The sequence below is a fragment of the Xiphophorus couchianus genome, chromosome 22 (genome assembly GCF_001444195.1).
Source record: "Xiphophorus couchianus chromosome 22, X_couchianus-1.0, whole genome shotgun sequence".
NCBI classification, from domain to species: Eukaryota; Metazoa; Chordata; class Actinopteri; order Cyprinodontiformes; family Poeciliidae; genus Xiphophorus; species Xiphophorus couchianus.
Genome location: NC_040249.1, coordinates 26422923 through 26443794, shown reverse-complemented (window position 1 = coordinate 26443794; position 20872 = coordinate 26422923). Strand labels below are relative to the sequence as shown.

The window sequence follows — 20872 nt, the reverse complement described above, 5'->3', positions numbered from 1 at the left end:
GGTTTATTGGTAAAATAAATATGCGTTACAAATTTTCTTGCTGATATAGATACCATGTATTTAATTGAAATTATATTAAATAATCACAAAAACTATTATTATTATTATTATTATTATTATTATTCCTTATTTTTCTGTGGCAGCAGTACATGTGGATCTAAAACATGTTTCTTATAATTAGCAGAAATATATTGAAAATTATTTGGACAACAAAAGCAAGATGAATATTTTACATATCACAATTTATTAATTAATAATTTGGCAGTTTGAACCCAGGTAACAAATTTAATTCGACTTTTTTTGTACTACAAAGCAACAACGACACCAGAAGGTTATTAATTAATTAATTTGTTTTTTATTAAATTTCCATCTGGGATTAATTGTTAAATTGACAGAAAAAAATAAAATAAAATAAACACTCAAATATATCACGATGTAATATTCTTTCAAGCAAATGGATCGTTGACATTGTATTTGAGTCCCATTTGCTCAGAAACACCTACTTCCGCTGTAGCTTCTTATCATTTCAACTTGACGTCCTTACGGTGGGAGCACAGATGGGCGGCGGCATCATCAGTGTCATCACAGATAAGGGGAAAAAAGGTCACGTGCTTCTTGTTTACCGTGTAAAGTGGGGAAGAGAGTGGTGGGTTAAAGAAAGCAAGAGTGAGGCACCTTGCGGTCAGGGTTCCTGCTGGCTGCTTATGACAAAGCAATAAGTCAGCGTGAACATGTCACAAACCCCGATTCAATAAAATAAAATAAAATTTAAAAAAAACACACGCACACAGCTAGATCTGTTCACATGTATTTAATACAAACACAGGATTACGGCGAGTAAACATATTGATCACGTTGTGCAAACTGAGTCAGTGTGGGGAGCCTCATGAGAAATGGGATTGGAGACACTCATCATCTTACTGTAAACGGCACAGCCTGGTAATCTCCTCTCCTTTCATTCATCCTCTAAAAGACACAAATCAACATTGCAAACTACATCTGGTGCATCCCAAACATATTCATACCCTTTGAACGTTTCTATATTTTTCACCTTAGAAATGTAAACATCATCTTAGATCACTTCTGAAGGGGATTGAATAAAAACCATACACCATAGTTATGGTAACTAAGTAAGATGGTGGACGGTTGTTGCTAAGAGTGGAAGGGAGTGGAACGACGTCAGAGCGTACCTGCACTGGCACATTGCCAGACGTCAAGCCTGCAAAGGCACAAAAGCAGAAAAGAGGAACTTCTTTTATTTCCTCCTAGGGTTGAAGAGCATCGATTCCTGCAGGTGTAAGGACCAAAGCCTGCAGGAGGTCAGACAGAGAGATAATGCCCTTCACAACGTCCAACCTGTCCACCAGAACCAGCCGGTGCACCTGGAAGAAGAAGTTTTGTTTTTTTTTAACACCTGATCGACAGACCTGATGGCAAAACACAAGCCTAAACAACACGAACCTCTGCTTTAACTATCCGATCTATGACTGTTTCTAAAGATTCATCTGGATAGCACTTCATCACACCCTCAACGCAACACGTGCGTCCGCGAATGGCTTCCTCCATCGTCATGTCCAGGTTGTTATAGGTCTTCTGGGCTGCCAGATTCTGTTATGGAAAAAAAAAAGAAGTCGGCAAACAGTGGTCCAGAAAGGCCGAAACCAGAGCCTTAGATCAAATCTTTTATGCTGTACTCACGATGACATCAAATCTGGAGTAGAGCGCCACAACTTTGCCTGTGAAAACAAGCAGCTGAATGCTGATACAGTCTAAAGAGCCGATAATATCAAGGAGATGTAAAATGTTGGCTTTAAAAGGCATACTTTGCCCATCCACCACAGGGAGCGCTGACACTCGCCGCTCCACAAATATGGACAGGGCTTCATAAAGCGATGATGTTTGGTGGACAGTAGCAATGTTCCTGAATGTCCCTATGCCCAGCTCCTGGACCGGCCTCTTTAGAAATGCAAGCTTGGGCAAATTTCTTTCCTGAAAATACATCCAGAAACTATAAAGCAGTACAGTGCTGTGAAAAAAACGTTTTTGTCTCCATCCAGAGTCCTTCTGGTTTTGTTGTTTTATTTCAGAAAATAACAGAAATAACGCAGAGAGAGCTGACTCACAAATATGTGCAGGAACTTGAGGATCCGCTTGTGAGTCAGGATGTGGAGAACGTTTCCTGACTCCGGGTCGATGACAGGCAGTCTGTGGATCTTGTATCTGAGTAAGGAATAGATGGCATCGAAGAGGCTGGACAGGGAAAGGGAACGCAAGAGAGGAATTTGATGCTCTGCGGAAAAGTCCGTGAGAATTTGCTCTAAGAAGAGTTTTTGTTTTCACCTGGCCTGCGGAGAAATACTGATAAGGAACTGAGTTGGAGACTTTAAGTACACATCTAGATTAAAAAACAGGGAGAGCTCAATTTGATATTCATATTTTAGCTTCAAGATAATGTTATTGTTAGTGGTTGTTATTTACTTTGAAGGGAATCACCTCTCCACGTTTCAATCTTATGGCTCTCCAGTCCATACATTTGGACCTTTGGGAGGAAACAAGAGCAAATAAGTAATGCTAACTCTGTCTCCCGCTCTTCCCTTTATGCAACTTTGTTTTACTCTTTGCACCCGTCTTTACAATCCCAGAGTTGAGATGCAATGATGTAAAATTACAATCATCAATTTAAAAAGTAAAAATTACGATCCAAGAACAGAAAACATAAGTTTAAAACAAACACTAAGCAGTTAAATATCAAGTCCTAATTTGTAGATAATGTTTGTGTAAAACAGTGACAAACAACAAAACCTCCACCAATGTTGAGCTACTAAAGTTGTCGTATATTCATGCTCACCATTGGTGACTTGTAATAACAATGGAGTATGTTGATGAAATCAGTAATAGTCAGCATACCTGTGGAAGAAACGGAGTTACACCCCTGTTCTTACACAAACCAACATTAAGCAACACCGTAGACGGGGAAACACAGGCCTTACCCACAAATCTCTGCAACTTGCTGTCCCAGAGCGGCGCAGCCCTCAAGCCATTTGCCACCAGGGCAAAAAAGGCCTTTTTCACCTTTGGAGAGAACAGAACCAAAGTCAACAGCACGTTTGAAAGAGGTGGCATAGAGTGTGAAGCCAGATACCAGCATCACAGTTTAGCTTGAGCAAATGAAATACTTTTATTCCTCAGATCTTAATCTTAATGTGCTGCTTCGGCTGTCAGAACAGGAAAGAAGAATGCGGTCCAACCTCCCTGGGCTGGAATACCTGTTCACGGATGCTAAGCGTTGATGAACGTGAAGCAGCGAAATAACTGGATTTTAACTCAGCAGTTTACTGGAAAGCTAAATAGTCAAGCACTTTTTAGTTAAAATGGTACCTGAATGTTAGAGTTTGTATAGAAACAGGGATAACAGGTTTCTTTAATAGCATAATATTATGATATTGATAAAGAATTGATAAACGTCTCCTGTTTTGGTTTGGAATAAAATGTTCAGTGTTCCCAGCTCATTTGCTAATATGGAAATGACAATCAGTTATTACTATTATTATTATTATTATCATTATTGTATATGGAGTAGCTCTTTTTCTAGACTTTTGTTTACATTTTGTTGTCGATTATTCCCTCTGATTTTGGATGCTGTGCAGCTGGAAGGATTTTTCCTCTTTTTTTTAAACTTTCAGACAGTTGCTATGATATATAACCATGGCAACAATGGTGGCAGACAGAGATTTAAAAGGGAGCAGCAAAAGCAAATGAGGTGGATTAGAAGTGCTTGTCAACAACTGATGCTGTCATCCAGGACATTTTACTGCAACCTGAACACTGAGCAACAAGATTGTTACACAGCAACAGACTTCAGTCAGAGGCCTCTTAGGTGTAGCTGCAATACTGACTGCTACTGGAAATCCTTCCTGCCCACAGCATCCTCATCCACAACGTTTTGAAGATACTTGGATAATATGAGTTTCAAGAACATTTAATCTTCCTTTGGAATGAATAAAGGATTTTTCATTGAATTCTAAGGATTTTGAGCTTTATGCAGTTCTTAAGCACCCTGATATCAACAAAATCTAACTTTATACGTTATATACGCTTCAGATTGAGAAGCCCTTGCGTCCCCGTTTCTATTGGAAAAGTCTACGCTTACCTGTAATGTTGTATCAAATATGACCAGTTTGCAGCTGATTGGAATGGCGTCATAGCAAGTGTGACTTTTCATGAAGTTCAGGTAGACCGTGGTATCAGCCTCTAGAACCCACAGCAGTTCATCAGCATGGAGACAGACGCGTGCATACAATATGTGACGCACTACACATACCCCGAAATATACAAATGCCTGCATGTGCACAACTGCAATAGAGCAGTCCTTGTAAACGTACCTCGTTTCTTCACCTTCGGCTCCTCAGGTGAACACGACACCTACAACACAACGCAAGTACTTTCTAAAGACCTTAAAATCCAACCTCTGTAAATGATCCTTTTCATCGGCAGCTCAGTAACAAACAAACCTGTGAAAGAGGCTCCATTATCCTGCTTGTCCATGGAAAAGAAAGCAGGTCTCGAATGACAGGGACTGTTTGGTTTGTTACCCCTTCCTACAAACCAGTTGGGTCTATATTAGGAGCTGCAGAGTGGTATGTGTTTGGCTGGTGGCGGCGGAGGAAAGGGGGGAGGGGAGGAGAAAAGGAAGCTGGCATGGGTTCAAGAGGAGGGACTGTCTGGTTTATCCCAAATCTAGACATCTGCTTTCTTGTCCTTCAGGACATTGTGTCCTTCTGCTCCCATTGTCTCTCCTGGATGACCTGCATAATTTGAGAACATTTATTGAGCAGGGTGTGTTTATTACATGAAATCATGTAAACCACCACTGAGATTGCACCGTTTAACTTTCAACTCTTCTGACACTGTAACAAGGTTCCCAGGAAGAGAATCAAGCCCACAGGATCACACATCACAGCTCCTTCACCTTACTGCACCAGTAGGACTCAGGTTACTCACGTCATCTCATCAGCTCTGATGATGACTTTAAGTCGCTACAAATACACTGCTTTATATAATAAACGCTGGAATATTAAGAGGTCAACTTCAAATAAATGCAAAGAAGAAAAAAACAAACACTTTTTATAAAAGCATTTATTAATTATGGGTTCATCTTTTTTTTAAATTTTTACACCATTTACAAAATTAAATGTTTTTCTGCTCCAAAATTTATCAAATCCAAACCTTGAATGTATTTTTCCCCCATTCCTTGCTTAATTGCACATAAAAATATGTTTTTCTTTTTCCATGGTGTTTAAATGGAAACAAAGCAGCAATAAAATAAGAAAAACAAGTGGTGTGTTTCAGCAAAATGTGCAAATTCCAGGTTGCATAAAAAAACAACAACACTTCAGTTAGCCTTCTAACATGTTGGACACAGAGGCAATAAACCTGCTACAAAACCCATAGAGGCCAAATCTTCCAACTCTGACCTTCAACAGGGATTATTACCAACATGAAATATGGTGCTTAAGAGAAGGAAACGCTAAATATTGTAGAGGAAACAGCATGTCTTTAATCTCAATGAAACAAGTGACAGGTGCATTTGGATATGCAGATAAAGCTTCCACTCAGTAGTCTACTTCCACTTTTTGACACTTTCCTCTGCAGGTACTGAACCCCCACTACTTACCCTGAACAAAAAAAATCAGTGCTTGCAGCAAATTTGACCAAAATCTGACCCAAACTGATACAGGAACAAACAAATGGTAACACAGAGTACGCATGAGCAAAGTGAAAACTTAGGAAACAGCCCATGCTGGTTAAATTTGTCCTCCTTGTAAAGCTAGTAAAATAAGCGCTCGCTGGAAAGCTTTCTTGTAGATATGCTTAGCAACCTTTAAACAAATACGCTAACCTCTCCGATCAGACACCATCTTTTGTTTTGTTTTTTTTACCATGTATTAGTCAAGACATTCAGAAGAAATCTTGTTCATCCCAATATGGAAAAGCAGATTTGTCACCCTTAAGAGCGCCTCAGTAAAAATAAAAGTGCCACTTTGCGTCTGCATTCGTAACAAGATGACAGCGGTGAGTCATGAAAACAAAAGCTTTTACGGTTTCCAGGGATGTTCCCAGCATGACAACGGGTGACGCCTCTCTAGCCGGGAACAAGCAGAGCCTCAGGTCGGCACGGCAACAGATCTACAGTTGGAAACGCCCCAAAGTGTGAGTCCAGACTTGATCCTGCGGCTCCCATCAGGCCGGAGGAAAGCCACGGCGACTGAGAATGGGGTTTGACAGGACCGTGGCGAGGGAGTGCCGAGGTGTTTCGAAGCACACATTGAAGATGAGGAAGGTTTGGAAGACAGCCGGAACAGTCGAAGGAGGAAGACGGCCAGGCTCGGGGAGATTCCACGTCTGGATTTTTGACAGGAGGCACGCGGCTCACAGAGGCCAGCAGAGAACCCCAGACACACAAAACAGAGTTTTTTGCAGACCCTATCGGGGAATCGTTCGGTCTGTGTTGCTGGCTGATTTCAAGCAAAGTGGTTTGACCGTTCAGTGACTTATTGGTCAGAACACAACATGGCGGGCGGTGGGCCGGCGTGGCTGCTTCTGAGCTGAGACTGGGGGTGTGGAGGAGGCCGATTTCGTTTGGCGAAGGAGGCGCGGATTGGTCGCCTCTGCACAGACTGAGCTGGTGCACAACAGCACTGCTAGCAATAAGAGCGGCTACACCAGTCAGATACACCAGGCTGAGCATACAGGACACCTAAAAACACACATGGGAAATATAAATTTACTCTCTTTGCATTAAAAGCCTCTCCTGTTTTGACTCCACTGTTCCCTTCTAAACAGGTTTCTAACCTTTAGAAAGTGCTGACAGATGGAAGCGAGGGCGTGACTCCATGCGGAGTGATCCAGCAGCACACACAGGTCAGTGTAGGTGAACCAGCCACGTCTCATTCCTTGCTTCTCCGCAATGCTGCAAACAGTCACCCCCAAAAACTGTAATGAGTTCATGCTTCTGCAATCTTTACTTATGGCTCAACAAGAAGTAAAACATTCAAAAATGTCACAATAAATTATAACCTAAACTGATATTAACTTTACTTACTGAGAATGACACATTTTGTTTTACATTTTAAGATTAAAATGTACACACCTTGTTTCCAGGTGGCGGAGTATATCAAAGACGTCCTTTGGCTCTGTGAAGAGGCTCCACTCCTGGGGAATAAAAACACAAATCAAGATAAATCATACATACAGAAAAACAGGAACACACACAGATACACACACACCATGTCTCACTTACAATGGCATTCAAGAAACTCATTTCCAGGTTGTTGATCGTTTGGACATCCAGTTTCCCAGCTGCTCCCCACTCATCATTAAAAACCTCCTCTTCCTCACCTTCGTCATAGAGGTATTTGCTGGCAACCATCTGGAAAACAATCAGAGAGAACATTTAAAATTGCCTGAAAATTCACACACGCTATTAATAATGCTACTTCGTATTTATAACGACACATGACCCCCCCCAGCCTTCGACGTGCATACCATCGAGATCAGGAAAAGGTCAGATGAGGAGATCTTTTGCAGGTACTCGGGGTTTCTGTGTCGGAGTCTTTCTATGTAAACCAAAGCCAGCATCATGGCACACGGAGAGATGCAAGCCTCCCTAAGCCAAGAGAGAAATATGTTTTAGTACAAAACGACAACAGGCTGTAATACTTGGAAACAAGTGATATTATGGAAAGAACTAACCTTGCAACATGAGCAGCATACTTCTTCTGGAGCTTTCGGATTGGGCTCGGGGCAGACTTTTGGAAGATTTCAACAGCAATATCTGGAAGCACAAAATCAATATGATGGCCACTAATAACATAAACCAACGTGCAATTGCAAAATAGCACTATACAATACACCTAACGTTATAATAATGTTAGAAAATAATGAGTTTTGAGATGAGTCGTTTTTGGTATTAGTTTAGACTAATCTAGATGTAGTTTGAAGAGTCCAGGTATTCCGGGGAAGACTAAAAACTCATGGTAGGTAAATATATGGAATTTCCCTTTTGCAAGCCTCGTGTAAGTATGCCTGATGCTAAGCCTTAACACTCACCTGTAACAGGACAAGAAAGGGCATCTAGTGAAACATCTTTGTCCAGGCCATAATACAGTCTTTTTCTCACTCGCTCGCTCAGTTTTTGGTGTCCAGGAAGAAACTGCAATAAGAGCATGAGCTATAATGTTTTATTCAATGCAAAATGACAAAAATCATCACTTAAAAAGCACAAAAACAGCTTAAAGTCGACATTAGCTGATAAAGCTAATGATTTAAAAAAATATCTGTTCACTTTACACCGCAGCAGTGTAGAGGAAGCTGTAACAATTAACCACAACCCAGAGTCTGTCGCTAGTTAGCGTGCTAGGCTAACAGCTAATAAACACCCATTACCCGCCACAAAATACCAGTTACAAGATTATGGCATGTTGTTTTTAATTTTATAGCAATAATTAGTGTTAAATTTGAGTCCAAACTTGTTGAATAGCAGTTTCGCAATTTTATCTCCTGCCATAAGGCAATCCGCGTTATATGTCACTCACATCGGCAAGCTAACGAGCTTAGCATCTGCTAGCATGACTCTAGCTCATCGACATACCGTGAACTCCTGGAAGTCCGAAAACTGAAACGTGTTTTCATTAAATAACGCGTCGAAATCCATAGTTACTGTAAATTACACATCTGTATGTTGAATTTGGAGGAGAAATAAAGTCTGCTCGGCCTGGTGCCTCCTCCCTCCCAAGCTTAACTTGGCTTGAAAACACGCCCTGACAGAAAACAGCCAGTGACGACTAAACCGCCTGGTGTTGTGTTTGCTTTCGTTTCAGGCAAATTGAGGAGTATCGACGGCAGGGGGCGCTGCGTACACATGAGTACGGAACCCAGAACGTACCGAAATACTTCTTCTTCTTCGTATCTATAATGGCGGATCGCAAGCAACTGTAAGGTGCATACCGCCACCTACTGTGGCTACATGAGTGTGTAGCAACATTACTTTACATCTATTAAATTCTATTTTTTAACTTTGTATTCTGAAGATAAATAATGATTTCCTTATTTTTTATTGTACTTTTTATTCTTTTATTGTCTTTGCTTTCCTTTGTATGTAATCTGGACTCTGAGTCTGTAATAAAATCTATCTATCTATCTTAATCTGTAAACATCCACTATGTTTCCTTCATTTCCTAATATTCCTTTAAGACTCCATTCCTGTCATGTCCTTCCAACCATTCTTCTCAATTTCTCCCTTTCAGGTTCATGTTTTGCAATACATCAATACATGTTCTATTTCTTTTTTCCCACATCCTTCACATTTATTATTTTTTCTCCCTATTAGACATAAAATATCATTTAAATAGGCATGACCTGCTTTTACCAAAATACTTTCTGACCTCTGTGCTTATGTATTTTAATATTAAAGTTAGGTTTTTACAAATTTGAGTTTATTATATGAAGAGATATTCAGAAACTAGTTTTTATTTCAACGGCCGACACCCACAACAAACTTCGAAGCGCATCACATTTTTTTTTTCTTAAAGCTTAAAATCCTTATCCTCCAGTAATTATTTAAGGTAATACATTCTCATTAAAATCTAATGGAAATTTATGTTTTTCATTTAGAGCCCAGAGATTGTGAAAAATATTTTTATTGTTTATAATACCAAGGCAAACCCTTCTATAATTTCCACAGAACCAAGTATACATTTTCAGATCCTCAAGTCAGAAATTGGAGAAAAAAATACAAAAAAAAAAAAAAAAAAAAAGTTAAAATAACACAGATCAGCACAAAGTGTATGTTTACATTTCACATACTGAGAACTAATAGTTGTGTTGGTGTGTATTCTGACGGTGTGCAACGGTTGGTACAGCAGTAGTCATGCATGACTTTTTCTGTAAACCATTATGAGAATAAAGCAATTATTATATCCCACTATGCTAAACTGATTGAATTGTACACTTAAAAAGTTTTACCTTAACATTGTATATGCAGACAAATAAAAGAAAATTCCTGACAGCGTGTACTTCACCCCATTCATAACAGTCGCACTGAGTTATTCATTTCTTGATTAAGGTGAATGGATTTTTAATTTATTCCCTTTCCATGCCCCATCGACATGCCATGTTGATAGGGCGTACCGTAAGCACATGTACGCTCTACATGAGCTTACGGTAGAGCTCATGTAGAGCTTTAACATGAGTGTGTATTTCTATACATTTGATAGTAGTGTCATATCCTCAGTTCTTTAAAGGCACCTTCCCTTTTCTACCTGACATTGCATGGACATTTCCTAAAATAAATAACATCACCACATCATTCAGTGTTCTCAGTATAACTTTTAAATAAAGCATCAACTCTGACAAGTAGAGTACAAAAACACACTTTGTTGTCTCAAGCAATAAATACATTCAATGTCCCTGATGGGCTGAAGAGGTGGACGGTGGCTGTAGTTTCTCAGACTTGTGATCTTTTGCTTCAGTATCTGAGGAGGAATCTGAGTCGTGGGCCTGCTGTTGCTTCAGCCACATGTCTGCATATAGACCTCCTTTGGACAGCAACTCGTCATGCCTTGGAACGAGAAAGGGTTGGCATTTAATCCCGATTCAGGGAAATTTGCTCCACATTGGCGACAGGATCAGGGGAGAAACCTACCCTCCTCGTTCAGCGATCCGACCCTCACTGATCACCAGGATCTGATCCGCTCCAATGATGGTGGACAACCTGTATATTTTGTTTAAAGCAAGGGAGTGCATTAGTGCCAAAAATAAAATTAGATTGTTTGAAAAATGGGTGGATGAATGGAACTTTTAGACAAATAAAGCCAGGGCAATACTTTTTTGTTTCCCTATCTGTATCCAGACATGAAACATACACAAGTCAAACTCTGATTTCTGTGTTTTCCTCTTACCTGTGCGCTACGACGACGGTTGTGCGATTGGTGCAGACTTTGGCCAGAGAGGCCTGGATGTTGCGCTCTGTCTGCGTGTCCAGAGCAGATGTTGCCTAAAGAGAAACTCGGTTATAAAACTACAGACTTCTTCTGGTATTTTATTCAAGGTGATTTTTGTATAACTTTGCTCTGATACCTCATCCAACAGGATGATCTGAGGTGCCTTCAGGATTGTTCTGGCAATAGCAACCCTCTGCTTCTCACCTCCACTCAGCTTCAGACCTCTCTCACCCACTTGCGTGTCATAGCCTGCAAATACCACAACATGGTGAAAACAAAAAAAAAAAAAAAAACATATTTTTTCAAATTACTCATAAAGCAAAGAAGGAAATAAGGGGAGGAATTGTAACCTGCAAGCTCAACGGGTTACCTTCAGGGAAAGTCATGATTTTATCATGTATGTCTGCAGCTATGGCTGCCTCCTCCACCTCGTGGTCAGATGCAGTGATGCGACCGTAGCGAATGTTTTCCCTGATTGTGTCATTGAAAAGCACCGTATCCTGAGGAACCACACCGATGTGCGCCCGGAGAGATGTTTGCTTCACCTGAGGAAACAGAAGGCAATGACAACTGAAGTGTGTAGTCATAAACTACAGTTAAATTAAAGCACAGACTCTGTGTCAGGCCACAAATTCAAATGAATTCAGATTCAAGCTGGTGGGTTTGCTCACACTTATGTCAAGATTTGACATTGTGGAATATTTTAATGCCCAGGTTTTGCCTTACATACGTAACTTTGGTCGACTTTCGGCAGTGCTCCTCGCTCAAACTTTCTGCATATTTTTTGAGTTTTACTCGTGCAAATATATGAATTTTCCATGAGTAAATTTACATTTTATTCATGCAAAAGCTGAGATGAAAAGCTGTGAAATTTATTATATTTGCCCTTAAAAATAGGAAAACATTTTGAAGAATTCTGGTGTCAATCTAGACTCTTACTTTTGAGATATCCTGGCCATCTATGCGAATGCAGCCTCCCTGAACATTATAAAAGCGGAAAAGCAGGCGAATGATGGTACTTTTCCCAGATCCTGATGGTCCAACCTTAAAAGGAGAGCAAAAACAAGAAATCATAAGAGAGCACATGAAATATATTAATAATGAGAAATTCCCTATTTAAATTCACCGTACCAGTGCAACAGTCTGTCCTGGAAGAACAGTGAAGGACACATTCCTGAGAATTTCCTTTCTGTAAAAATTATCAAAATCCTTTAGTATTTTTAGACTTTGTACTCAACTTTACACTAAAATGAAAGCAAATGTGAACAAACCCATTGGTGTAGCTGAAGTGGACACTGTCAAACTCCACTCTTCCCAGTTTGAACTGCAAACTTCCAGCATTAACTTCGTCTTTCACCTGCAGAAAACATGCAGAACATTTAGAAGAAACGCTACACCACCGATCCAAATGCTCTGCAGTTTCAAACATACCTCCTCTTCTTCCTCAAACAGCTTGAACATGCTTTCCATGTCGATGAAGGAATTTTGGATCATTCTGCAGGAAAAAATGGCAAAAAAGTATTTTACAACAGTTTCAGAATGACATATCTAAGCCCAGTAGAGCCTCATTTTTACCTGTAGTAGGTTCCAAACCAGTTGAGAGGGGTGTAAAGCTGGATGATGTATGTACCGAAGAGAACAAAATCTCCCACCTAGAATCAGAAGGCTGCCATTGTCACAATAAGAAGAGAAATACATCAGAATATGGCAGGAATAAACCGATTCAGCACCTGAAATTTCCCCTCTGTAACAAAATAGGCACAGAGTAAAGAGCCGGCCAGCAGTCCAGATCCGATGATGACGTTCTGGGTTTGATTGAGTAAGGCAAGGGACGCCTGAGTCTTCCACTCTGAAGCCTAAAACAGGAGCAGATATGACATGATTAATATAGTCGATGTTATGAGAACGCATAATCATTCTCCTGAATCCCAGGTGGATACCTTGTCTAAGTTAGCGTGCAATTCTAAAAACACGGCAGCTTCAAATACCAAGCTTTTGTTTCTAGTGTAACTATTAAACCAAAACCCTTTGGTCCCATTACAACCGCAACCTTTATTGTGTTTTATTGTGATTAATAAACACAAAGCAGAAAATAAATGTCACTGTCTAGACTTCATCCAATAGAGAATCTGCCCTCTTTCATTTCCTAGACAATTAAAGCTGCTTCAGGTAACTCACAAAATATGGAGACAATAAAACGACTTGTGACAACACTGGGTAGCTAAATCAAAATGGACAGCAAACTTTTCAGATATAGGTCTGTAAAAAATGTACAAAAATCCTGGATAATTTTCCATTTACCCATAAACAAACCCGACTTTGTGTCCATCACATAAAATCCCAATAAAACACTAAAGTTTGCATGCACAGGCTGTGAAGATTAGCATTGATAGCGATCTTGACAGAAGAAAAACATTCCGTCCGACAGGACTGAACAAAACTATTTTGACTCCCGTCAAAGAAAAACAAAACTTTTCAAAGAAACTATTTTCATCACACTGCTTTGAAAAAGCAGTCACTACCTCAGACATACCTGATACTTCAAGATGGCGTCTTCAAACCGGCCGACCTCGTAGTTCTCTGCATTGTAGTATTTTACCTATTAAGAAGACAAAAGGAGAACAAACTTGAATCAGGGGATTTTAAGGCATACAAATATTTGTTTCATTTTGTTTTGTATCCTAATCATAACAAAATCTGCATTCATTTGATTATACCGTTTCAAAGTTCAACAATGAGTCCACGGCTTTGGACTTGGCAGCGTTGTCCTGCAGATTCATGTCCCGTCTGTACTTGGTTCTCCACTCAGTGATGATGATGGTCAGAGCTACAAGACATAAATAATTAAAGTCGTCCTAAGCATTCTTTAAGATTGTTTTGGAGATGCAGAGCTGTAAAAAAGTATTTGTTCCCCATGCAGATTTCAAGTTTATGTTTTTCTGCCTCACTATAAAGATTTCAGATCGTCAGACCAGATTTTTAATCAAACATAATCTGAGTAAATATACAAAAAAAACCAACAAAAAACAAATTAAATAGAATCCGTCTGGCAAAAAGATCTCAAAAACAACACAACATGCTCTGATCTAAAAATAAAATTCCAATGTGGCTGAATTAAAACAATTCTGCTATGAAGAGTGAGCTAAAACTGGCAGGAGCAGTTATTAAATTCAAGGGGCAAATGCTTTTTCATAGTAGTTTAATTTCAGGCTCTGTAGGCACATTTCATTGTCATGGTTACGCTTCAACATGCAGCACTTACTGAGGTATAAGGTCATGCAAATGAAGACGATCAGGCCGAACCAGGCGTTAAAGTTAGTGACGAAGTAGATGATGGAAATCACAATATCAGCGATGGTTGGAAAGATGCTAAACACAATGTAGCTGTGAAAAAAACAAAAAGATTTATTTTAGTTGGGTTTTTTTTTTTTTGTTGGTTTTGGTTTATTTCACGGCGTGAACAAACACAGACCTGAGCAGGCTGTTGATTGACGACGTGCCGCGGTCGATGCTCCTCAGCACATCGCCGGTTTTGCGGCCCAGATGCCAGCGCAGCGAGAGCGAGTGCAGGTGAGCGAACAGGCGGACCTGCACCACCCGATTGGTGAACTGCTGCACCCGGATCCAGAGGAACGAGCGCAAGTTGCTGACGAACCCGGAGGCACCTGAAGAAAAGGACAGGCAGGAAACAGAAAAATGCATAACAGAATCAGGAAATCTCTGAGATTTTAAACATTTACAAATGTAGAGGTAGCACTCACCTGCTCCCCCACCCTGCAGGAACTTGAGTCCAACATACACACCCACTGTGGACGCCACAGTGTGCCAGCTGCTGCCATCAGTTAACCCATTAACTGTAAAAGAGGGTCACAAAGAAACATTTTCATCCAGCTCAAATCTCACACACCTAAAACACGTGGCTTCACTCACCGATATTTTTATAGTAGATGGGTACAAAGACATTAATAGCTCTCTCCACTCCCAGCAGGCCCAAGCAGAAGAGGACCAGCACCTGGAGGACAATGTTGCCTCGGGGCCACATGTAGGGAACCAGCAGACGGACCTTCTTCCTGAACCCTTGCCAGGTTGACTGGTTCTCCTCTGGTCTTCCTAACAGGCTCTAAAAATCAGGAAAAAACCCCCCAAAAAACCCAAAACATGACATACAGGGCCATGCAAAAGTTCTGACACATTGAACTTGGGCAAGTTTTGCAAAACTAATAGTAGAAAAAGTGTCCATCCTTATCCTAAAAGACTGATGTGGACTCATGGGGAAGGAACAGAAATGCAGATGTTTTTTCTTTTCTTCTTTAAAAAGGTTGAATATCCTTTCTTTTTTTGCTGCTCATACTCTCCTACCTGTGTGCTGTTTTCCACGTCCCGCTCGTCTTCATTTATAAGGAGAATGTAGGGTTTTCGGGGCAAGCCGGGGGCTTTCAGACCAACGAAGAAGAGCAGCCCGGTGCAGACGTACCGGATCACCCAGAGAGCAAACTCCACCTGAAAGATTCAACAACATCTTAAACTACATGGATGATGTAGATGTTTCCTTATCATCTGAACGAGCTTCAAATTAGGGCTGAAAGGATTAACGGAATTAATCGTGATTAGCTGATTGTTGAAATAATCTAAATTAGTAAGCAATTAATCGTTAACTGGAGTATACAGACTCAAAATAGGCCATTGGCTGAAAGAACATCATCCTCAGAGCGGTAATTAAAAAATACATTTAAAAAGATTAAAACAGGGGTGCTGTGGTGGCGCAGGGGCAAAGCATGACCCACGTTGAGGCCTTAGTCCTTGTAGCGGTGGTCGTAGGTTCGATTCCCGGCCTGGCGACGTTTGCCGCATGTCTTCCCCCTCTCTGATTACCCTGTTTCCTGTCAAACTACTTTCAAATAAAGGCCACTAGAGCCAACAAAACCTTAAAAAAAAAAAAAAAAAAAAGATTAAAACAAAATAACCTTCTTTGTCGGTTAATATGTTCCAATCAGAACATGAAGGAATACAATAGAATAAAAAAAGAATATATCTTACTGATCCCCCAGGGGAAATGACAAGCTACCCCGATCTTAGGTGTTAAATATTAATAATAGTAATAGTAATTCAACATGACTGAATGTAAATAAAAAAAAAAAGGAATACCGTTATTGCAATTCAAGTAAGTAAATGTTTCCCCCCTCTTATTTAAAAGATTAACTGAATTATATGTTTATTTTAATGTTTAAATGTGTTTCTAATATTGTCTAAAATAAGCTTAAGCGGTTAAATGAAAAATTTGATCATTTATTTGATTAATCATCGGAATAATCAATAGAATAATCAATTATCAGCAGCTCTTTTTTAATTATAAAGAGATTCAATAAAAACAAGTGTTCACATAGACAGATAAGCAGGCAACAAATTAGAGAAGCAGCTTTGGTTATGAGCTGACTAACTCTGACTCAGCATGGCAGGAGCCGAGTCATAGTTCTCTTTTTTCTTTATAAAAAATGGGGGGACAAAAAGGCAGTTGATAAGAGTAGAGATGAGAATCTGAAGGCATGACTCAGCAGAAAAGAGAAACATCTTTTGTCATGTGACTCAGCAGAAAAGAGAAACATCTTTCGTCATGTGCCGTTTGTTTTTAATGCTTTGCATGTTAAGCAGGTTTTGTACCTTGAAAAGGAGTGGCGCACAAAGCAAATACATATCCAGCCTTTGGCCTTTTAGACTGACAATGAAAGGAGATTTATCATAATGACCAGATTAAGTGTGACAAATGGATATTACACAAGATTTCAGGTTGTGGACATGCAAAAAAGTAATAAATAAATAAAGTCTTTTCTTCTAGGTTTTGCCTCACCTCTTGCTGACTGGTCTCCAGCGCCCACCACCACTGTGAACTGTACCAGGAGACGAAGGCCAGGTTCTCAGCAGAGAAAGCAAAGGCCCAGAACACCAGCAGGGCGGTGCTGTGACCCCTCGTCCGGTCCATCAGGGGGACCCTACGCCTCTCCACCCAGAGCACGCCCAACGCCCAGGACCATCCCAGCATCGAGAAGGAGCCGTACAGCACCACGTAACCCGGGAGCTCTCCGCCGTCGGCCGCTCGCCACACCAGCCCAGCCAGGAATTGGAGCAAGAGGAGAATGGTGAGGACCAGCTGGAGGCCGTAGAGGTGGGAGCGAGGGATGAATTTGGGCTCCATGCGGGTGCCATACTTCTGGTAGCAGATGCAGTGGACGGTGCCGAGGAAGAAGCAGATGGAGAGCAGGATAGTGGAGATGAGGGTGAAGTGGAAGCAGGGGGAGATACCTAAATCCACCCAGGTGTGGGAGATGGAGATGTTTCCCTCACAGTAGCTCTGGATGTACACCATGACTGCAGCCGTGGAGCAGATGTAAGAGAAAAACAATAGGAGACAGGTAGTTGATTATTTCAGTCGTTCAATTAAAAAGTGGAACACAAGCAAGATGAAGATCCAATGCAGCTCCAGTGTTTTAACCTACTTATGTTTATTTTTAAATCCCTGTCATGCTGCATTCAAATTCTAACACATAATGTTTGGGTTTTGCCATAAAAATTACAGATATAAATGCTGACATTTATAGCATCCTGCGTGGAGGGAAATGTTATATTATATAAGTTTCCTTTCGAAACAAAGAAAAGAGACACAGAGTAAAGTACGCAGCATTTCTTCACGAGAGCCGCTTCTATGATAACATGCATAGAAATATGGAAACAGTTCACATTTAAACTGCGGTATACTGAGAAAAATGAGTAGCAACCGTGCATTTACAGCTCTGCAAATACATTTGACGTTTAGTTTCGCTGTTGTTGATGTATGAACCTTACCTTGCTCGCCCAAATTCAGATAATATAGAGTAGATACCGCACTTATCGCCAACAGAGATTAGCCTCTGGAGGAGGGAGGCTAACCGGTTTGTTGTGGCTAACACCCGGTTTTAAAACTAAACAGCCGTATCAAACTGAAGCTTCAGCTTCTTCTACGCGGTGTTTCTGTCATTGTTGCTCTCAGCCGAGTGGATAAAAGCTCCAACACATTTCGTCCTTGTAGCGTCAGGTGTTGAACAACAGCTCTCCATGACTCCGCAATTGACGTTTACGCAACGACGTCAGACTGCACGGCAGCTACAGCGCCCCCCAGTGGACGAAAACTAAAACGACCCTTTTGAAAAATTTGAATATTATTAAAAGATTTATTTATTTCAGTAAATTAATCCACTAAATCAAACACATTATATAGATTCATTACACTGAATATGTTTTCAAACCTTTACGTTTGTTTATTATCATAATTTTCTGCTTTAAGCGAATGAAAACACAACATTTAAGATTAAAAGATAAGCCCAGAGGTGGATAAAGTACCCAAAAGTACCACTAATTTAGCACATTATTATTCAAAAAAAAAAAACCAACAACCTAGCTGTCAAAGATGCAGGAGTAAAAAAGTAAAAAGGCTTTTGGTGTACTGAGTGATCTGATTTAATATTCTAACATGATTTCATCAGACAGACAAAAAATAATCTGCAAATTCTGCTATTTTAACAACTCAAATGAAGGTCAATACAAACAAATAACATAAGTACAAAATAACAAATTCAAGAAGAACAAACAATATGTGGAATTAATTGTATCTTCTTGATCCCTAAATGACACCACAGGCTTAGCAGACAGGAAATAGCTCTTGTCACTTTATATAAAAGTTATGTGTCTGATGCATTTTTGGTTGAAACGTTTGTTCTTCTTTCAGTGATTGTTAGTTCAGCAACTTCAGGATACAGAAGTTACTCAAGTGTGCAAAGATACTGCAGTAAAAATACTCCTAAAACTAGCTTCGCTTTCAAAAAGTTATAAATGTAAGTAGTTACCTACCTCTGGATAGGGCCATGTATACATCCATCATTTCACAGACTGCTGACTTATCCAAAGTGGAACCAGCTTCTCAACCAAATGATAGACCTCAAACCCCCTAAACTGTGCAATAACAAACCGGTTCAACTGGATAGATGGATATGTTTTTTTTTGAATGCTTTTTGTCTTTACTTGTGTTGCATTTTTTGATTATCTGAAACAGTTAAATGTGACATGACAACAACAACAACAACAACAACAACACCACCACAGAAACCAAAACCCTTATGGGAAAAGTGAGGGGAATACTTTTTCACAGCCCTGCACTATTTATTCAACAAATAGTTTGTTTTCTATTAATAAAGTTGCTCAATTACAATTAGCACGCCTCGCTTCACACTTGTTCATCTGCTTTAACACTAGCACATTAATAAGCAGATCTATAGAATCAGAAGTTGTTTCTGCTTATTGTGTTAAAATGGTAGGTTTTCTATGTTGGTTTTAAAAAAAAAAAAAAAGATCTTAAAAATAATAAAGATTAAAAAAATAATTTCTTCAAGACTAAACTTATTAAATTTCCATAAAAAAGTGAGATTTAAACTTCAGATTAAAGTAAATCAGATTCAAACTGAGGGTTAGCTACAAAAGGAAAGTGTTAAAGAAGTCGGCAGAATACAGTATTCAAGTATATTACTGAAAAGTTGAGTGGAAGGAAAAACGTTTATTTAGACAACATGGACTACAGCTGGAGTCAGAACTTCAAAAGCCATCATCACACACAAACATATTCAGGTTATAAGCCACAACAGTAACAGTCCTTGTGCTAAATTACTTCTGAACCAGAGACGACATCAGAAGTGGCTTACATGTGAAAAAGAAATTGGTTTTGAACCTCTGAGTTTTCTGACGTCCACTTTAACACCATTTTATCCCCTGTAGTGCTGGGAGGCGAACAGTAGATGGCACTAGATGCAAAGGTTTGAAAACCGTGACACAGATGAGACCTGTGAGTACAAGCTTTTCACTAAATCTTCACACCCGTTCATGCAAATTGGAGGAGGAACTGCCTCTAGAAGTCACATCACAACACATGAGATGTTATTAACATCAGCGCATCATGTGACAGCCAAATAAAAGCCCCCGACTGACTGACTGATGATATTGCCAGCAGCGACAGGGTTTGTCTTTCACTTAAAGGGGTAATTTCCAGCTCAGGGAGCGCACAGAAATGCATCATCCTGCAGTGATGAGAGGCTTTAAGCCGAGTGCCTCGCCATTCAAACTGTAAATTTGGGGGTTAGCAAAAAGAAAGGAAAGTGACTCAAACACCAGCTGTTGTAGCTGTGCTTTCTCTGGAGGAATAAATTATTTCTCAGAAAAAGTTAGCGTATGAAAGAGGGGGTGAAGGCAAAGGAGTGGTGTGGAGTGGATAAGGAAAAAGAAATAAGAGAGCTTGTGATGTCTTGTGTGAATTTACCCCCTCTAATACACACACACACACACACAAGAGGAAAGGATACGAAAAAAAAGAGGCTAAATCTTATCATTTAGAGCCTTCACAAAGGGAATAAAGAGCTACTAATCTGCTTCATCTCCCCGGTTCTTTTGTATGAGTGGAAATGGACCTTCTGTCCACTGGCTGCTCATCACCCTGCTCCTTTGTCCCCCCCTGTAGATGTGATGGCCTGCCCATCACAAACCTCATCTCTCTCCTTCTTTTGTAAGGAACCCCCGCATACAAGCATCAGCTGGAGCCCTATAAGTCCTTTAGGTGTATCTGTTCTACTCCCCAGAGCTGCTTTTTCCACTCGCCCGCCTCTCTTTGTTTGCCGCCTGACACATATAGGCGGTAAGAGGTGGGGACAAGATGGATGCATATGCCAATTTTATCTCTTGATTTAGTGGGAAAGGAATACTGGTGGCATTAGGAGTGCTACGTCCAATCTTATTAGCACCGAGGGCGATCAATAAAGCTTTCGATTGTGCTGAACAGAAGTCACTGGGAGACTCGGCTT

General features: G+C 40.2%; 3 protein-coding genes across 6 annotated transcripts; all 3 read right to left on the bottom strand.

Annotated features, from left to right (window-relative positions):
- Window positions 1-795: 795 nt before the first annotated feature.
- On the bottom strand, window positions 796-4676 carry prkag3a (protein kinase, AMP-activated, gamma 3a non-catalytic subunit). Of its 3 annotated transcripts, XR_003594124.1 has the most exons (13): window positions 4512-4675; window positions 4383-4422; window positions 4151-4251; window positions 2991-3072; window positions 2849-2907; window positions 2479-2539; window positions 2341-2395; window positions 2124-2250; window positions 1824-1989; window positions 1699-1736; window positions 1462-1608; window positions 1191-1382; window positions 796-966 (listed from the first exon to the last, which is right to left on the bottom strand). XR_003594124.1 is itself a non-coding variant. In XM_028006725.1 (12 exons), the coding sequence occupies exons 1-12, from the start codon at window positions 4527-4529 to the stop codon at window positions 1266-1268; spliced, it is 996 nt and encodes a 331-aa protein (XP_027862526.1). In that variant the 5' UTR covers window positions 4530-4676; the 3' UTR covers window positions 796-1265. The 3 variants fall into 3 exon arrangements, 2 of the variants coding, with proteins under 2 accessions (XP_027862526.1, XP_027862525.1); XM_028006725.1 differs by having other exon boundaries at window positions 796-1382; window positions 2494-2539; window positions 4512-4676; XM_028006724.1 differs by having other exon boundaries at window positions 796-1382.
- A 491-nt stretch (window positions 4677-5167) lies between these two features.
- Window positions 5168-8864, bottom strand: cnppd1 (cyclin Pas1/PHO80 domain containing 1). Its single transcript, XM_028006723.1, has 8 exons — window positions 8651-8864; window positions 8110-8212; window positions 7753-7834; window positions 7546-7666; window positions 7301-7429; window positions 7151-7212; window positions 6853-6970; window positions 5168-6757 (listed from the first exon to the last, which is right to left on the bottom strand). Exons 1-8 carry the CDS (start codon window positions 8711-8713, stop codon window positions 6143-6145), a joined length of 1293 nt encoding a protein of 430 aa, XP_027862524.1. The 5' UTR covers window positions 8714-8864; the 3' UTR covers window positions 5168-6142.
- Window positions 8865-9680: 816 nt separating this feature from the next.
- abcb6a (ATP binding cassette subfamily B member 6 (LAN blood group) a) lies at window positions 9681-19023 on the bottom strand. Of its 2 annotated transcripts, none has more exons than XM_028006721.1 (20): window positions 18879-19023; window positions 16846-17363; window positions 15360-15500; window positions 14931-15120; window positions 14762-14854; window positions 14473-14665; window positions 14263-14384; window positions 13718-13827; window positions 13534-13599; window positions 12731-12856; window positions 12576-12652; window positions 12432-12495; window positions 12272-12357; window positions 12132-12189; window positions 11940-12044; window positions 11371-11545; window positions 11137-11249; window positions 10959-11053; window positions 10703-10771; window positions 9681-10618 (listed from the first exon to the last, which is right to left on the bottom strand). In XM_028006721.1, the coding sequence occupies exons 1-20, from the start codon at window positions 18907-18909 to the stop codon at window positions 10459-10461; spliced, it is 2592 nt and encodes an 863-aa protein (XP_027862522.1). In that variant the 5' UTR covers window positions 18910-19023; the 3' UTR covers window positions 9681-10458. The 2 variants fall into 2 exon arrangements, with proteins under 2 accessions (XP_027862522.1, XP_027862523.1); XM_028006722.1 differs by lacking the exon at window positions 18879-19023 and adding an exon at window positions 17838-18117.
- Between the last annotated feature and the right edge of the window lie 1849 nt (window positions 19024-20872).

Excerpts from the sequence above, each read along its gene's own strand:
- abcb6a (XM_028006721.1), bottom strand. The coding sequence starts at position 18,909 with ATGATGGATGTATACATGGCCCTATCCAGAG. Across the intron at positions 17,364-18,878 it reads ATACATGGCCCTATCCAGAG|TCATGGTGTACATCCAGAGC; the intron begins GTAGGTAACTAC and ends CCACGGCTGCAG. Across the intron at positions 11,546-11,939 it reads ATGGCCAGGATATCTCAAAA|GTGAAGCAAACATCTCTCCG; the intron begins GTAAGAGTCTAG and ends CTGTTTCCTCAG.
- prkag3a (XM_028006724.1), bottom strand. Across the intron at positions 1,609-1,698 it reads ACTCCAGATTTGATGTCATC|AATCTGGCAGCCCAGAAGAC; the intron begins GTGAGTACAGCA and ends TTTCCATAACAG. Across the intron at positions 1,383-1,461 it reads ATCGGATAGTTAAAGCAGAG|GTGCACCGGCTGGTTCTGGT; the intron begins GTTCGTGTTGTT and ends TTCTTCTTCCAG.
- cnppd1 (XM_028006723.1), bottom strand. The coding sequence starts at position 8,713 with ATGGATTTCGACGCGTTATTTAATGAAAACACGTTTCAGTTTTCGGAC. Across the intron at positions 8,213-8,650 it reads CGGACTTCCAGGAGTTCACG|TTTCTTCCTGGACACCAAAA; the intron begins GTATGTCGATGA and ends CTCTTATTGCAG. Across the intron at positions 7,213-7,300 it reads TGAGTTTCTTGAATGCCATT|GAGTGGAGCCTCTTCACAGA; the intron begins GTAAGTGAGACA and ends TTTATTCCCCAG.